The sequence below is a fragment of the Etheostoma spectabile genome, chromosome 3 (genome assembly GCF_008692095.1).
Source record: "Etheostoma spectabile isolate EspeVRDwgs_2016 chromosome 3, UIUC_Espe_1.0, whole genome shotgun sequence".
NCBI classification, from domain to species: domain Eukaryota; kingdom Metazoa; phylum Chordata; class Actinopteri; order Perciformes; family Percidae; genus Etheostoma; species Etheostoma spectabile.
Window position 1 is genome coordinate 25,896,811 of NC_045735.1, and position 17,027 is coordinate 25,913,837.

Genomic DNA, 17,027 nt, shown 5'->3' on the forward strand with positions numbered 1-17,027 from the left:
GTATTCCACAAGTGTGCCCTCGTTTAGAAGAAGTCTCCCTGCCCTCCGTCTCCCTGCCTGCCTTGTACTGACCAACGTTGGAGAAAAAGTTGTCTAGCTGATGGACAAAGATAGTATAGAAGTGAGATTTCTCACTCTGTAGCTAAAACAGAGAACCAAACACACAGGGTGAAAAGAGGATCTGCAGCGTGCGGTACAACAAAAATATGGTGTTTTTTGGAAATGAATCCATGTAAACCTAATCTGGTACAATGTCAAAATACAATTATGAACCTGAAAATGATGGGCGCTTTAAAAATTTCAGCTTTGGTGCATTTCATTCTTCTACTAAAAAACAATGTTTGATTATGTATGTATACATATATATACTGTATATATGTATATATTTTTTAAATGAATGGTTATTTGTCTTAAAATACTTTAGCTTTGTTCTTGGAAAATGTGTCCTTTTTTCCACTATTGAGATGAAATAAAATAAACAAATAAAATGAAATCAAAAATGTGAGTAGAGAGAACAACATAAACACCATACTATACAAAGAGGTCAGCAGGTCCCTGTCTGTTACATCCAGTGCAAAAGTCTAAGTCAAAGTTCAAGATGCCACCTTGACGCCTACATTTAGTTCAGTATGTAGCCAAGCAGTGTCTTTTCTCTCCCTTCTGATCGTGATCCATCTTCACCGAGGCCTCACTCACATGTTTTAAAGTCTTTCCTGAGTGTAATCACAAAAGACGAACCCTGTAATGAAAAAAAATTGGATTAGGTGGAGAGAAACAGCAGGGAGTTAAAGAGGAAAGCGGAAACTAAAACTAGGTTTAAAAACAAGCGAGCTGTGCCTATCAGCACAAACCATGCTTGACCACTAAAAGTGTGGGTGGTCATTATCCACCACAGATGAAGGCTATTGGTCTGAAAGTGCCTTTAAGAGCTGGGAGTGAGAACTGGCCTCCCTGTGTGGAAAGTCAGAACTTACTCACATGGTTTTTAAGAGGAAAACAAATGAGCAGCAACTTCACCACTTTGTTTTCAGCCGTGAAAATAACAATATGAAAGGAGACGTGTTCTGTGATGACATTACAGGAATCAAAAAGAATCAAAAATATGCTTACTTTTAAGCTATTGAACTTTTTTTCTTCCTTTTTTCTTTGTCAGCGATTTAACTTCTACACAACCATGACCCTCGTACTTGCCAATAATTTCACATGCTGAACCAATTTAGCTTGGGCCGACTACATGGGATTACCCCCTTGTTTTTGTTTTTTTGTGAGTAAATTAATATTAACTCCTTGGTGCAAATTTAAAAGGCAAATCCAAAGTGATGAAAGTGCTGCCCATTTCTAAAGGTGTGGCTTTTGTAGATAGAGTTCAGTACAGAGGAGAGTTGCTTTGCAGAGAGGCCAGAGAGAGGCAGGGACAGAGCGCACTCATGACACTAACACTAAAGTAAAATCAAGGAGTCAGTTGCTTTTACTTACACAGATACCTTTGCACTCACTCACTGCAGAGCTTACTTCTTCTTCCCGCCTAATGACATATTTTCAGTTTTTTTCTTCTGTGCCTCATTGAACAAAAGACACACCTTTATGTTAGCAAGGGGTTTATGTGTGTGCGTACGTGTGTGTGCATGTGTGTGTGTGTGTGTGTGTGTGTGCGAAACCTCATGTCCCACACATTTCACAACTGATAATTGGTATTGTTTGGTAGCTCCAGATGAAAAGCTTAAATAACACTGTGTTGATTGACTGTGATTTGTTTTCCAGTTGCCTCCTCACAGCAGGAAACCTGTATTACTGCCAGTGTTTTACACACTTACACTTTGTTGTATTCTGGACTGGCAGTGTGCTACAAACCAAATTTAATTTGGTATGGTCACACAGGCACAACTACATGTTTGCGACCATGAAGAAATTGTTTTCTTGTGATCACTGTATGTGTGCGCAAGTTCAATCCATTCCTATTTTTGGAAATACGCTTATTTTATGGAGCACCTCGGATATGGGGGAGCAAGAAGAAGTAGATTTGTAGAAAAAAAAGACAAATACTGTACTTTTTCTGGTTGGGGGGGGAAAAGGAGAAAAAAACTCTATGTACTTCTCGGTCAGTTCGGCACCATGGAAACAACCACGACAATAGAACACTCACACCCGTGGGAGAGGTTTATAAAATAGAAACCCCAGCGCTGGGGCTCACAGTGTGTTTTTTTAATCTCAATTTGATCTCTCAAGTTTTGATGGAACACAAAAGTTCGGGAGAATGCAAAAGTAAGTACAGTATAGATATATTTTTGTACCCATCTATTTTGTTTCTCCCCATCCCCACTTAGGTGCTCCGTATTCATTTGCTTTTAATTCTCGGCTGGGACCAGTAACTTTCTGGAGTCTCTGCTGGTTGCTACGAGGCTAAAGGTAGAGGTATGCTGTACAGATTGTAAAGTGTGTGAGGCAAATTTAGGATTTGTAATTTTGGGCTACATAGATAAAATTGACTTGATTTGAATTGCCTGCCACTGGACAGAGTCAAGAAAATATAAAGGGTCACAAAATGTTACACGAAGTGTATTAAATAAGCATATTTCTAAAAATATCAAACTATTCCTTTAAATAATCACTTTTTCATTTCCATTTTTTCACATTGTGAAACATCCCTTACTAACAGAAACACTGTTATTTCAATTCTCACTACACACTTACAATATGTCCAGACAATGACATGTAATAGCCACAGTAGACAACAGGTAAATAAAAGGAGGTCAGAGAAAGTATAAGGAGTAGCATGTGTGTGTCTATGTGTGTTTGTGTGTATATTTTAGCAATCTAGCTCATATCCCATCTCCATCACAGATTCTAGCTTTGCTACACACCTCCTGCATGTTGATGTTATGTTACATAGATAGATAGATAGATAGATAGATAGATAGATAGATGGATAGATAGATAGATAGATATATAGATAGATGGATAGATGGATGAATGGAATAGAATAATGTAGAATAAGCTCTACCTCTGTCATGGCATCATCAATCTGTTTCAGCTCCTCATAGTGGTCACGAGAGTCTCTTAAAGGTTGAACCATGATCTCCTCAATCTGAGGGAAAAGCTGTTGGACACCACAGTGAGAGGAAACCTTGTTAATCAGTAAGTGTGTATTTAAAGAAACATTTGTACAAACACATGATCGTACCTTCATGACAGTCTCAAACATTGGGATGAGGACAAACTTGATGAATCCAATCTGAGCAGTGGGTTTGGTGACTTTATCTCTGTCCATGAAGGGAGCCACGGGGAGACCCTCAGACTTCTCCCGGTCACTCTGGAAGCACATCCGTTGGAATATTGTTATTTAGCTATTGCTTACAATGTTCAGTTTTTTTTCTTCATCTTGAGTTGACATGATGGATTTTGATAAAGATGTTTCAGTACCAATACCAATATCGGTACCGCCTCCGTACTGGAGTTTATGCAACGATCCAATACCGCGTAATAAAGCCCTAAAGAAAATCTACGTTAAAACCTAATAAAATACATAACAACACACTGGTATCGGATCAGTACTCTGGATCGGCCGATACACAAGTTCAAGATACCAATCGGAATTGGTATTGGGAAGCAAAACAAGGTATCGGCCCATCTCTAGATTTTGATAATGGATTTCCAAGAAATATGTTACGATAAGTTTCAGGTGAGGTCACCTGCATGAAGTACTCCTCCAGTAGGCAGTCCACCCATGGCTCAGCTACCTCAGTTGGCCTCACTTCGTTGGAAATGTCACAGCACTTGATTAAAACCATCTTCAGCTGAAGACACACGCACATGTGCACAAACATACATGCATCACATAAAAAAACACAGGATAAAGAAGCCTTTTCACCATCGGCAACACATCCAGCATATATGGTATTTCTGTGACAACTTTCCCAATTACACTAATACCGTCCATTTGGCCTCTGCTGATCACAGCACACTCAACGGATAAAGGCCTGCTTGTGTTGAGGTCATGTGTTGCATGTACAGTACGGTATGGTAGTGTATACATACACATGTCACATGCTCTTCGTTGGTGAAATCAAAGTTGTCCACTTTTTGCTTGAAGGAGTCTAGTATCTCCCCATGTCTGGCCATGTCCGTGGCCAGGATGAGGGTGATAATTGTCTGGAAATATAAGAACAAAACCAAAAGTCTGCTATAAGATAGTTGCATGACAATTGCAATCATTAAAAAATAAAAATAGTCTGCAGATGAAGAATAAATCAATAATGTATATGTCAATATGTTACAGGATTGTGCAGGATGAAGAAAAAACTTGCTTGTCATGAATAGTGAAGGTTTTACATGTGCATCTCACCTGTCGGATCTGTTTGAAGGCCTCAGGATCCACATTTGCAAAAATATTGCACTCAGGAAGAGAAAGGATCTGGAAGGCCACAGCGCAGTGATGGTTCTCCAGTGGAGATATGTCATTGTATCGCACTGCCAGCTCTGTGTGAGCATTGATTTGGTACCTGGTAGATGGATAACATGGGTAAATGGATGGATTAAATGTATATTCCCATGAAAAGATGAGTCCTCGCCCGCCCAAAGCTCCAACCAGAAACAACATGATAATCTGAATCAGTGTGTTTACATACCTGAACTCTCTCCATGCTCAACTAGTTTCACAGTTCACTGACAAAAATGATGGCAGAGGATGTCTAAACATACTGGGGTCAATGGGCATCTGCAGTGCTACGTCTTTCAACACACCTACAGACAGAGTAGGGAGTCTTACGTGTTGTTGTAGCCAGGGTGGTCCAGGTCATGACACACTGCAGCTGTCATTAGAATGCCCATATCTGTGAGAGTCAGCTTCTCCTGCACAACAGTATAAATGTATGAGTATATGTGTTTAAGTATAAATTAATACAAGTTGTCCAAAAAATGGCAAAATATCAAGTCTTGGTCTAGTCAGACTATCACCAGACCAAGATTTAAGATTGGTCTGGGAAGTATTTTCTCTGCACAAGAGGCGGGACCAACGAGGATAGTTCAAATGACTCTGTACGCAATTGGGTAGTCAGACCAACCAGACCAAGGACCTGGGTGATGTAGAAGCGACATCAACGGGTTGCTGAAATTGTGAACTGATGCTAGAGAATCAACGTGCAGGTTTCAAGACCGAGCTGGAGGACGAAATCAAATCAACGGCAGAGTGGGCGGGGAGGGGGGGTTTACCCAGTCTAGTCTTGGTTGGTATTTAAAAAAAAAAAAAAAAACATCTTATAAGAAATGTTTAATTGTTCAGAACTTAACCTTATCAGGAAAACACACACACACACACACACACACACACACACACACACACACACACACACACACACACACACACACACACACACACACACACACACACACACACACACACACACACACACAAACGGACCATACCTGTAGGTTGCAGAGATGAATCATGCCATACATCATCTGACTGACGCAGAAGCAGTGGCGAAAGTTGTGGAAAGGGTTGCTGCGGTAGTTCTCCTGAATCGCCAACTAGGAGAGAATCATTAATTCAGCAACTGACTGAAAACTCTTTAACCAAAAACATTTCCATCCTTGTACCATTTGAAAACAGTTTTGTAATGCCCTCTATAACTCTAACTATACCAGCCAGCGTTTGAGTGTGATAGGGTTCATGTTGAATTCCTTCACCAGTCCCAAGTCATGGTACATATACTCCAAACAACTTAGCATCTGCAGTCACAGAGGAAGAGAAAAGACATTCAGACCTCAGACATGTAGACAACATAGAAAGGAAATGGCCTATTGAGTTCTGGAGCAGCAATGCTGACAAACCTCGTTATGTTCCCAGTGCCAGACGTCGAATGTTGGCTTCTTTAGCGCCTCAACAGTCTCCTGAGACAGTGTGTACTGTATGCCAAATAAACAAGGCCATCAGAAGAGGCTGTAGAGATTCATGAAGTTATTTTTGCCCGAAAGTAATGCAAATGATAGTCCCAGTGGACATACCTTTGGGTAATTGGGGACATCTCGTCTAGGAGTTACCTTCTTCCCATCATCAAAGTTATATTTGCATGGACAATTTACTCTGAATTTAAAAGGAATGACATCCCAAAAAGTTTTATTTAGGACGATTTTGTTTCTCTTGACATGTGTGAGTAAAATGGTCTAATGTCTTTTTATTCATTTCACCTGCCACCACCTCTTGAAGTCATCTCATCTCGTAGCTTTTTCAGATCATTTTTACACTTCTCAATCTCCACCACCTTTAAGCCCTCCACTGAAACAAGATGACAAGAGGTATCGCAGTTTGGCTTCAGTATATTTTAGCTGCATTTCATGTTTCATTTAAATCTCAAATTCTATTGCATCGGAAAAAGATTTTCTGGGGGTCTCTTTTCTTTATGTAACCTAAATGTACCACATACATTCCACTCTCTTCTCCAGCATTGCTAGCCTGTTGGTGACCTCAGTCTTCAACTCGTTGATGCGAAAAGCTCTGTGAGAGGAAAAAATAATAAAAGATAAGAGACTGACACATATTCCACATGGTCCATTGGTCATAATGACAAAATAAAACTGGAATGGGGCCTACTAAATAAATGACAAAGGGGAAAGAACTGATATAACTTGCGAGTTGAAGCTCATATTACCACTACCCCCTAGTGTCAGGTATGTAAGGGCAAGGGGGGGGCGGCAGGCTTCTGCCATAACATAATATAAACAACTGAGGTGTTACCTGCTGAACTGATCAGCCACCTGGGACAACACGTTCTGAAACATGTCCTCCTTCTCTGCAGACACAAATGCACTCCTGATAAATCATCATGATCAAGTTTGGTATTTTCAAGCTCATTGTTACAGGAATGTGTGTGTATGTGTGTGTGTGTGTGTGTGTGTGTGTTAGAGTGAAAGGGAAATAAAGCTGTTACTGACAACTTACCTCCAAGTTGACCAGTAGACAGAGGAACAACTTTGTAGAGAAAGCTGTGAAAAAAATCAGAGGAGCAGTGATTATTCCTAATTTATGGCATCAGCCAAACAATTTCTTTATATTGTTCTCTTTTCCAAATATTGACAGAGCAATCTGACCACAGGGTTCATTAAGTAGCTGTTGGAGAAGCTGTTGTGTAGAAAACCCTGTAGCAGCTACCAAAAGAACCCTGTGGTGAGATTGTTTTGTTAGCTACCGTTTCCAAGGTAAACAAATCTTTAAATCTTGACCTCGATTTTTAGAGTTTTTGCAAAAACAAAAATGAATTTAGAAAAAGGATGACATAAGTAAAATGTAAAAATGTGATTTCTATACAAAAGCAATATGATAATGCTGGTATGTTACTTTGGAGAGTTGGTGGGCATGGTTGGATCTATTGAGACCAAGGCTCCTTCTGGGTCCACCATCATGATGGCAGTGTTCCTGCAGTGAGAGGAAAGGTTAGTAGATGTGCACAGTTTTAGTCACTCTCCTTAATATTTTACATTGATTCTCAAAATAGGAGTCTTTTCAAAATGTGGAATTGTTTTTTGCCCCGGGAGACTGCAGGGTTAAACAAAAATGAGCCATACATTACGTATACAAACAAACATGTATTTCTTGTTGTGCTTTACAGAAAAATGTGTACAAGAAAGTATTTTTTCCTACAGTATATTACAAAGTGGAGTCAGTAAAGACTTTAACTTGCTGAATGAAAGAGAAAGAGGGCCAAATGGATGAAAAATGCATGTATGTATTTATATTCTTCAGCAAAACAGAACTAAAGCCAGACGGTGACTTCATGTTGCATTTATCATTTATCATTGTCTGCTTTGATGTGTATGGCTAATGCAGTGGGTCTGCCTGCATATTGCATGCACATGCTCATTTTCTTGGCTGCTTTATGCTGCTTTGTGATGGTTCTAAGGTTTTAGAGCCATTTTCAAGTACACCAAGAGAGCCAGATAGGGAGCGATGTGACGTGTGAAAAAAATAACATCAGTGAGAAAACAAAACAACAAACCTGGCAATGTGAGATGAGGAACACAGAAGCTCCTTGATGTCACAGGGGCTGCAGTGCCGACTGAACACCACCTGTGAGGGAAATGCATCTTGTATAAATTCATATGATGGAAATGATGGCAGAAGACCTCTACTATGTACATTGGATGAACATATTAGGAGAAACCCTCTTCTGTGGCCCACAAATCCAACACCGTGCAATCTGTGTCTACATGGTTTCCCAAGGCACACCTGCACACAGACAGCTGCTGTGGTTTGTATATAAGGCCTCAGTGCTGACAGGGTGAAACGGTTGTCACATTTCATGTGTTTTTTTGACATATGGGAACATGGAGTAAGGGTTGGCTCGTTTTATGGTTGAATACGGTCAAGTCAGCAGAGAGACCACTGAGAGAAAGAAAAGGACAGCTGGAGTGTTGGTGTTCATGGAGCTATTAAAGACAGCAACAGTATCCATGCCTGTCATGTAACCAAATCGGTTTATAAAACCTAGCACTCGTGCGCGTAAACTGCGTGCAAAAAATGCAATCTCACATCTTGAAGGGAGCAGGTGTAGCAGACAAACATTCAGCCTCAGGCTGTGGGCTCGGGGCTCTTGAACAGACATGTGTCATCGCCAGCTCTCTACTTGAAGCACTCTGCATCACCAGATCAACAAGGGCTTCATTCATCTGGCAGCATGTTTGGAACGCAGAAACACGAAACTCAAGGCTCACACCATTTGTCACGACTAAAACTCTGGAATAAATCCATGCTACATCTTATTTTGCATTCCATTTTTTTCCTTTTTCTTTTGTTTATCACCTCTGTTTATTGGCTTCATTGCTTCTTCTATAAAATGAAGCATAAGGAAATAATCAAAATCCGCATTTTCATTCATGTACAACAGAGGTGTGAGGCTGCAGAAATGAATGCTGGTGTGTGTGAGTTGTTAACAACAGGTGTTGTTTAAAGTTGGTTTTATAATTAAACCAATTACAACATTCACAATGTCTTAATGTTAAATTAATTAATTAAATAAATAAACAAATAAAAATGAAAATTCAGTGGATGAGTCCCAACTGCATGAATTTAAACATACCTTGGAATGTGTTGCCAAAACAATCCATACAACATTATTCAAGTATTTTTCATTAGTTTGTTGATTTATTTGACTACAGTTAGATACCTAATACCTAAAGATACTGTTTATGGTTTACAGTTATCATATTTGGGTCATATTAAATCTGTATTGGTTTTAATTTATTACCAATCCAATTTACAGTATTTGACCAGTTTGCTGTCAAAAATACAAAACAATAAAGTATATACTATATATGTATATATATATAAATATACATTCTGTATATATACTGTACATATGTTAACTTTATATTCAAACCAGCTCATTTCACACAGATGCAAAATGTTTTAGTTACATTATATTTATAACAAATAAGGGAGACTGAACGGAATTTGATAAAGTAAACAAAAACAAACAGAAATACAGCCTTTTCACTGGAATCAGACTCACCTTTTGCACTTTCCCATCCACATCCAGGTAAATGGTTTTAGGGGCATAAGAGGAGGAGCTGGAGCCCATGTTGACCTCCCTCTCCTCTCTCAAACACCCGCAAAGATTCTGGCTCGATGCCCTGATCAACAAACCTGATGAGCCACCAGAGATATTGGAGATATTACACACATAGATATTCTTTTCTGTTATTGTGTGCAGAAACAGCTGAGCGTACTGCGGAAAAACAGTAAATCATGACAAATGAAAAGAAAACAGAAGCAACAAGTGTGCATGTTGAGTTTTCTGTCAACAAATTTCAAATGACGAAGTTTAAAAGAAAGAAAAAAATAAATACAAATATAAATATAAAACAAAGCCAATAAATTACCACGACAAATGTATAAAAAAAGAATATTTTCCATAATACACAGCCTGTTTTCACAATTTAATTAAATAGTAAAGTGTTTTTCGTTCAATGTAAAACAACATAACACAACATAATGATACAGTTTAAATAAATCACGGTCAAATTAATTGAAGAAATGCTAGAGCACTCACAATGTCAGCGATGCAGCTTTCCCTGTGGATACGAAAGGTAATGTCCCAGGTGCTGTGGATACTGCTGACTCACATGCAGACACACAGATGCACATACACAAAGGGAGAGCGAGAGAAAGAGAGAGGATGTGAATCATAGAGAAGATGAGAGAGGGTATGCCAAAGGGAGCAAGAGGGATATGGAGTAGTATGAATATAACTGGCCCTCTTACTGGTTGCCAGGAGACAGGTACCATAGAAAAAATACAACCCTAATGTCTCAAAATGTGTAGGGCTTTTATGTGCGTTGGTCACACACTTCTTTTCTACATAGTCTAATTCTCTGTGTCTCATAAGGGGGAAATACACCAAAGCACTATATCTTCATCAAATACTGAACATTATTTGTTAACTACACGGATATTTGATTGGAACCTGGATAGACAAATATATGTTATGCATGTGTTCTGTTGAATGCAGCAATTAATTTTAATTTTAGCACCCATCAACAGATGGAAAATGACATCTTATTAGGGGGGCCCTCACTTCAACCAATGCTTTGTTCTTTCTGTCAGCCTGAGTTGCATGACTGCTGAATTGCATATACATGTGTAGATGTGTTTTATGTTGCAAATTGCAAAGAAGGTTAAGGTTTTTGTTCGGTTGGTTTGTTTGTTTGTTGGTTTGTTTGTCTGTCAGCATGATTATGGAAAACTATCGGACAGACTTTTTTTATTTGGTGGGAGGGTGTGGCATGGGCCAAGGAAGACTGCATTCAATTCATGTGGTATCGGAATAACTGAAAAAATGAGTTCCCCTCTGGGAAAATTCATAATGCATTAACATTGTGAGGCAAGCCTTGGCTGAAGGCAAGGCAGCTTTGTTTGTATAGCACATTACAGCAACAGGGCAATTAAATGTGCGTTACATAAAACATTAAAGAGAAGCAAAAAACTAAAAACAGCTACAATTAACAGTGCAGTATAAAATCAACAATTATTCAAAGAAAGGCAACATTAAAAAGAAAGGTCTTCAGCCTTGATTTAAGGTCTGCGCTATCTGAGTGCCCTTCTACAAAGTAGTTTTAGATGTATTTGTGTTTGTGTTTAGGTGTGTGTGTGGGTGCACATGCATATTTGTGTGTGTGTGTGTGTGTGTATGTGTGTGTGTGTGTGTGTGTGTGTGTGTGTGCGTGTGTGTGTGTGTGTGTTACCCTCCCCAGTCCACTCATCCACTTGTTGAGAACATGTCTAGCAGATGGTTTTGTCAGATCACCATAGCACTTGAGAAGATTTTGAAATGAGGAATGACTTTTCTTTGTGCATTTCATTTCATGTTATATAGCCCGAAATTGCAACATCTGCCTCCATTTGTCTTGGGGGCTTTACAATATGTAGCCTTCAACATTTGTCTTGAGAACCTCAATTTGGATAAGGAAAACAGATTTATTGAGAAAAAAGAAGACACCTTAGGAGGGGCAACAGAGGAGGGATCCCTCAATAGCAGTGTGGAAGAAGTAATCTGACCCAAATAACTAATGTATTACAGTTTTTCTCAGTCGCTTTGGTATATTTCTCAGATCAGAATTGAAATTCTCAAGACTACTTGTTCAATCTTCACATCATTGTGTCATTTGTGCACATCAAAAAAGCTGTTTCTCATTTCTTTGAACAAGTTGCAAATGCTTCGGTGCATCCATGCAAATGAATGTGTACATTTCTCTGCTGTTTCCTACATTATCAATTGCTTTAGTTAATACCATACGTCTTTACATGCAAAATGGTTGAAGTTGTCATAATTTGTCAAGCATATTTCTATACATTTCCATTAGTCTTTTTTCTAAATCTGTCCTGAATTGGTAAATTCAGAATCTCTCTCTAATGAAGGTAAATCTCGTGAACCATCAACTGGCGAGTATATATATAGCACAACACAATGTTACAATGTCTGACAGATATCTACTTTTGAAAGATGAACTAAGGATTTTGAGCAAGAGACTGGCTTTTGCAGTAATCAATGTACTCTATGGTGTTTTGCTATTTGTATGAAGCGTTTTGAGAAATACACTTACTGTTTTGCAAATGTCGAGAATGATTCGAGAAATGCACCAAAGTGACTGAGAAAAACTGTAATGTACTGTACATTATACATTAATACTGATAATACTGGTGCTTCAGTCTGTAAGAAGTGTTTTTCCTGTTGGAGCATTTTTTTAACATGTTGTGTGCAGTTTTAAAATGCAGGGGTTCTCATCCTAAGGGTCGTCCTCCCTCCTGAGTCACAAGATGAATGTAAAGCGTTGATAGATGATTAATAGAGTAGAAAAGAAGAATAAACTAAGTGCAGGTACACACATTTGTATTTGCTCGTTGGATGTTTCTTCCGATCGTTGCTTTTTTTGTGGTGAAATATTGAACAATTTGACCTCTTTGGGCCTAGAACAGATAGATGAATGAAACCCTGTCATGATACAAGACACACTAGATACAAGCTTTCCGACAATAAAGTCACCCTCCTATTCGGGAAACTTCATCACACATCAATAGTCTGGTATGTACAAGGACATTTGAAGCAAGGCTCAACGAAGGAAATAAGTCATTAGAGATGCAGAGCATCATACATACACTCTGTTTAAGTCATAGGACACCTACTCTCCGCACGCTTGCAGATACACAGAAACATGTACTGTATGCAAAAAGATGTGATGATCCTTCTCCCCAGAGTCCAATTACTGCCTGGGTTTCAGAGCTCCTCTGCCACTCTGAAGGAGAGGTGAAACATGATAAGACATCAAAACAGATGAAAAGCAATTTCCAAGCTCAATAAAAATCACCCACTGTCATTTTCTGAGTAAATTTTATTTTCCACTTAGGCCTACTGTAAACCAAAAGCGATTATGCGCATGTTTGTGTGCTTGCTGGTCTATGCTTGTGTTTACATGCAATGCTGTATGTGTATTCATGAGTCTGTGTGCCCAGGAATAAATTGTGTTTCAAATAGAACAAAGACAGCAAAGCACAGATCAAAACAGGCGGATCTGATTTGCAACCACAAGACTCATCACACCTTTAGTAGCGGAAGATTCATTTCAATTTCAGGATAAAAGCAATAAATCCAATCATGCAGATCTTAATGACAAAAGATGTCCAGCTGGACCTCTGAAGGGAACACATTATCCTGTCACTTTGTGTGTGCGTCGTTGTGCTCATTTATACCCATAGCACACCCTTCACAAGCTTGTACCTCACAATCATTCAGCACTTCACTTCCTGACAGCATTTCTTGTGCCGTTGATAAAAGAACAACTTTATAATATTGGGAAAAAAACAAACCCCACATTAAGTAATCATTACTTTAATTACTCTAAACAGTTTTTCCATAATTAAGAAGAGTCTGTTAAGCAACCAGTTGTGCATAGATGTTGCTTTAGGTAAAGCAAAAGAGCAAAACAGTGGTAACACACACACACACTATACTTCAAACTGGCACGTGTCAACTGCCACATTGTAGTGGTAAAAGTGGTAAAAGTAAAAAAATACAAGTGTGAAATACAGTAGTTAAATCAATGTGTGGGCGACACCTAATGTACTAGAAAGGAATTGAGCTCACACTAGAACACAGGGCAAGAACAAGGGACTAGAACACATACCAGAATGGTAGATCACAATCAGCTCCCTCACATAGACAAAAGAAAAGTTAAAGTGCTCATATTATGCTTTTTGGCTTTTTCCCTTTCCTTTATTGTGTTATATATCTTGTTGGGCATGTTATTGGTTTTCAAAGTGAAAAAGCCCAAAGTCCACCCCAAAGGGCCTTACCATCTCCAACAGAAAACACTGTTCACAAGCAGCTCTATTGTAGTCCTGTGCCCTGCTATGCCATGAACTACTACAAAAAACTACTACAAACTACCATTTTTTGTGACTGTTATTGCCACTCCTCATTTTAAACCCCACCGGTCGTCAGACACCGCCTACCAAGAGCCTGGGTCTGTCCGAGGTTTCTTCTTAAAAGGGAGTTTTTCCTCGCCACTGTCGTACTGTTGCTTGCTCTGGAGGGAACCACTAGAACTGTTGGGTCCTTGTAAATTCTGGAGTGTGGTCAAGACCTACTCTATCTGTAAAGGGTCTCAAGATAACTTTTGTTATGAATTTATACCATAAATAAAATTGAATTGAATTGAATAGTCCAGCCTTTACGTCTGTGACAAACGTTCCACACTTTGTAACACATGATATAATGATCGCCTAGCTGCTTGTGTGGCACGCCCTCATACTCTGCTTCTGACTGGAAGTCCTGACCTAGCTACTGCACATGTGCAACTCCCTCACTCTGTAGCTAAAGCCAAGAGTTCAACACACAGGATGAAAAGAGGAGCTTGAGCAATGTGCAGTACAACAAAGATATGGTGTTTTTTGAAAATTAAACCATGTAAACATATTCTGATATAACCTCTAAATACAATTATGAACCTGAAAATGAGCATAATATGAACACTTTAAAGCATTTCTACTTTGTGGTATGAATTTGTTAAAACACAGATTAAAATACAGCACAGTTCAGTTTAAAATTAATGTTTTTGTAGCAGAGTTGTGGTGAAAAGATTGTTCATAACTGATGACAAACTACAAAGTATTTAAACAGTTTTTATTACCTTAGGTTATACGACGACCTACTGTTGAATAACAATACACTTTGTGGTTTGAACACCTGACCCGAAGCTATTAACTTACATATGTACAGGTATTATCAAATGTTCCCAGGAAAATTCATAGTTCATAAAGAAGCAAAAAACATACCAGAGCTGGAAATTCTTTACTGTCTCAGCATCATATACATTATATACTACATGCTGGTAGACAGAATATCATTTTTCACATGACAAGATAGCATGAAAAAACTACAGAAATATTGTGCATAGCCGTAGAGAAATAAGTGATAAATAATGGCATGTGAAAAATTAGCTGACTGCAAACTCATCTCTTTACCTAGTGCATCAAATCCATTATCCTCGTGGCAGGGTGAAACAAACTACACATGTACTTTACATATCACAGAATGAAAACGTACATTAAGCCGTCACTGCTGTGATGGACTGTGGGTCTGATCACTAGGGTCAAGGCACTCTGCCTCTACAGGCAGGTGGCTGGTTGGGATGCCTACTGGGGGACGGGCTTTTCTTATCGGGCTGAAACTGCGTGGAGATGAACAAGGAGAGTGAGCAGGGGAGCGGACCGGGCGCAGGGGAGGACCTGGAAGGGGTTGTGGGAGAGGCTGTGCCAGTGGAGATGGGCAGCGGGGGTATCTGCGTGGGGCAGACCAGATGGGCCGCTCAGTTCTGTTGGAGGAGGGGGGAAGCACTGGAGCATAGGTAGCAGGGATGTTCATTTCTGATTGGACGGCAACATTGCCAGAACATTCTTCCGAACGCTCGATAGTCTCCTGAAACAAGATGAAAATACACGGGTTATAATCATCATAAACTGTCGTGTTATCTATTATTCTCCTTTTAATGAAGCCATAAGTTGTACAACATCTAAACTGGTGCTCTATGGATGTTGGTCTGCACTTTGATCCTGAAATATCTCAACTACTAATTCACCAATTGCCATCACAGTTTGTGGACAGACATTCATGGTCCCCAGAGGATGAATCCTAATGACAGTGATACATTTATGACTTTTTCTCCAGCACCAACAACAGGTTGGCATTTTTATTTTTTAAGGAAATGTTTTATTCTATTCTATATTCTATTGGATGCATTAGTACAATATGATTGCAGACATTAGTGGTGCCCAGAGGATGAATCCTGAATGACTTTTGTGATCCCCTGAATTTTACACTTGGTGGATTGCCATTGCAAAAACTTTGATGATTGTTGGACTTCGACCTTTTACATTTCTTTTGACTATTTACCTGCAAAACGTACATTACATTACAACATTGATTATGGAGGGAGGGTGAGAGAGGAAAGTCTTGTTTTATTGTAAAGCTTTCAATGGCTCATATAATTTGATACTAGATAGAAATTGTGAAATTGTGAATCGGATAGAAATTGTGTCATAAAAGTTTGCCTTACGTCTTCATTGAGAACGTAAAGAGGCATGGGACTCCTTCGGCCAAGTGTAGTTGGTTTGGGAACAACATCAACTGCAAAACATGTATATTTATTTTAGTATCGGTTGATATTCTGCTGCAGTAAACACTTTAATGTGCAAAATTATTCTTGGGTGTGGTATTTTAAAAGTTAAACAATATACATACATATATAAACATTTAAAGATGTTTAACTGTAACTGTTGCTCACCATCATGGCCATGTTCACTCTGCTCCAGATAGATGGGAGCTCTTTGGGGGACAGGTCGATGTTTCTTTCTAAAGCAGGAAAAAAAAACAATAGTTCATAAAAGCCACAGGTCACTGAGTTTATTACTTTTTCACCAATATGTCAGTGTATAGTGACACTTGTGAGCTACTTGAGATTCTAGCCACATTGTCAAGTGCAATATCAAAGCCGATGAGAGAGGGAGGGAGAGAGAGAGGAAGTAAAAGAGGGAGGGAGAGAGGAGGAGGAAAAAGAGGGCAGAGAATAAAAGAGTAGCTCTCACTTGGATGGTTTCCAACAGGCACACACTGTCACCAGGGTGATTAGGAGGAATATGCCCCCGGTGGACAGGATGATGTACAGCGAGCTTCGTCCTAAACCAGAGGGAAACACAGAGGTAGACAAAGACAAAGCAAGAAAGAAGGAACAAAAGAAAGAAAGTAGGAGAAGGTTTGTGTCAATTACAGTAGGGCAATGGAGTTTCTCTCTCACTGACTCTCAATTGCTGACTTGTACCTTTGCATAACTTATCATTTCAGAGCTACAAACTTCATGCCAATCAATTCCTGATAGTGGAAAAGTCAAGTTTACAGGATTAAATGAAGTTGTGTCTTGAATTTCAGTTTAATTTCATTTATAGTATCAAATCATGACAAAAGTTATCTCAAGACACTTTACAG

The 17,027-nt window shown here is 39.1% G+C and overlaps 2 protein-coding genes across 3 annotated transcripts in view; both read right to left on the reverse strand.

Annotated features, from left to right (window-relative positions):
* Window positions 1–222: 222 nt before the first annotated feature.
* Window positions 223–10,198, reverse strand: pde9ac (phosphodiesterase 9ac). Of its 2 annotated transcripts, XM_032510143.1 has the most exons (20): window positions 10,044–10,198; window positions 9,504–9,637; window positions 7,992–8,062; window positions 7,334–7,411; window positions 6,938–6,981; window positions 6,734–6,788; window positions 6,423–6,493; window positions 6,187–6,274; window positions 6,004–6,082; window positions 5,830–5,904; window positions 5,641–5,727; window positions 5,422–5,526; window positions 4,766–4,848; window positions 4,343–4,499; window positions 4,036–4,149; window positions 3,690–3,794; window positions 3,182–3,310; window positions 3,002–3,097; window positions 1,477–1,559; window positions 223–739 (listed from the first exon to the last, which is right to left on the reverse strand). In XM_032510143.1, the coding sequence occupies exons 2-19, from the start codon at window positions 9,570–9,572 to the stop codon at window positions 1,509–1,511; spliced, it is 1,557 nt and encodes a 518-aa protein (XP_032366034.1). In that variant the 5' UTR covers window positions 9,573–9,637; window positions 10,044–10,198; the 3' UTR covers window positions 223–739; window positions 1,477–1,508. The 2 variants fall into 2 exon arrangements, with proteins under 2 accessions (XP_032366034.1, XP_032366036.1); XM_032510145.1 differs by lacking the exon at window positions 1,477–1,559.
* A 4,457-nt stretch (window positions 10,199–14,655) lies between these two features.
* hepacama (hepatic and glial cell adhesion molecule a) overlaps window positions 14,656–17,027 on the reverse strand; it is a 7,707-nt gene continuing 5,335 nt past the window's right edge. Inside the window, exons 4-7 of the mRNA XM_032510147.1 lie at window positions 16,631–16,721; window positions 16,330–16,397; window positions 16,102–16,172; window positions 14,656–15,464 (exon numbers count right to left, since the gene is read on the reverse strand). Of these exons, the coding sequence (XP_032366038.1) occupies window positions 15,102–15,464; window positions 16,102–16,172; window positions 16,330–16,397; window positions 16,631–16,721 (593 nt within the window). The 3' untranslated portion in view covers window positions 14,656–15,101. The remainder of the gene's footprint in view (window positions 15,465–16,101; window positions 16,173–16,329; window positions 16,398–16,630; window positions 16,722–17,027) is intronic.

Excerpts from the sequence above, each read along its gene's own strand:
- pde9ac (XM_032510145.1), bottom strand. The coding sequence starts at position 9,572 with ATGGGCTCCAGCTCCTCCTCTTATGCCCCTAAAACCATTTACCTGGAT. Across the intron at positions 6,789-6,937 it reads GTCTACTGGTCAACTTGGAG|AGAAGGAGGACATGTTTCAG; the intron begins GTAAGTTGTCAG and ends TTGTGTCTGCAG. Across the intron at positions 5,728-5,829 it reads GGCACTGGGAACATAACGAG|ATGCTAAGTTGTTTGGAGTA; the intron begins GTTTGTCAGCAT and ends CTGTGACTGCAG.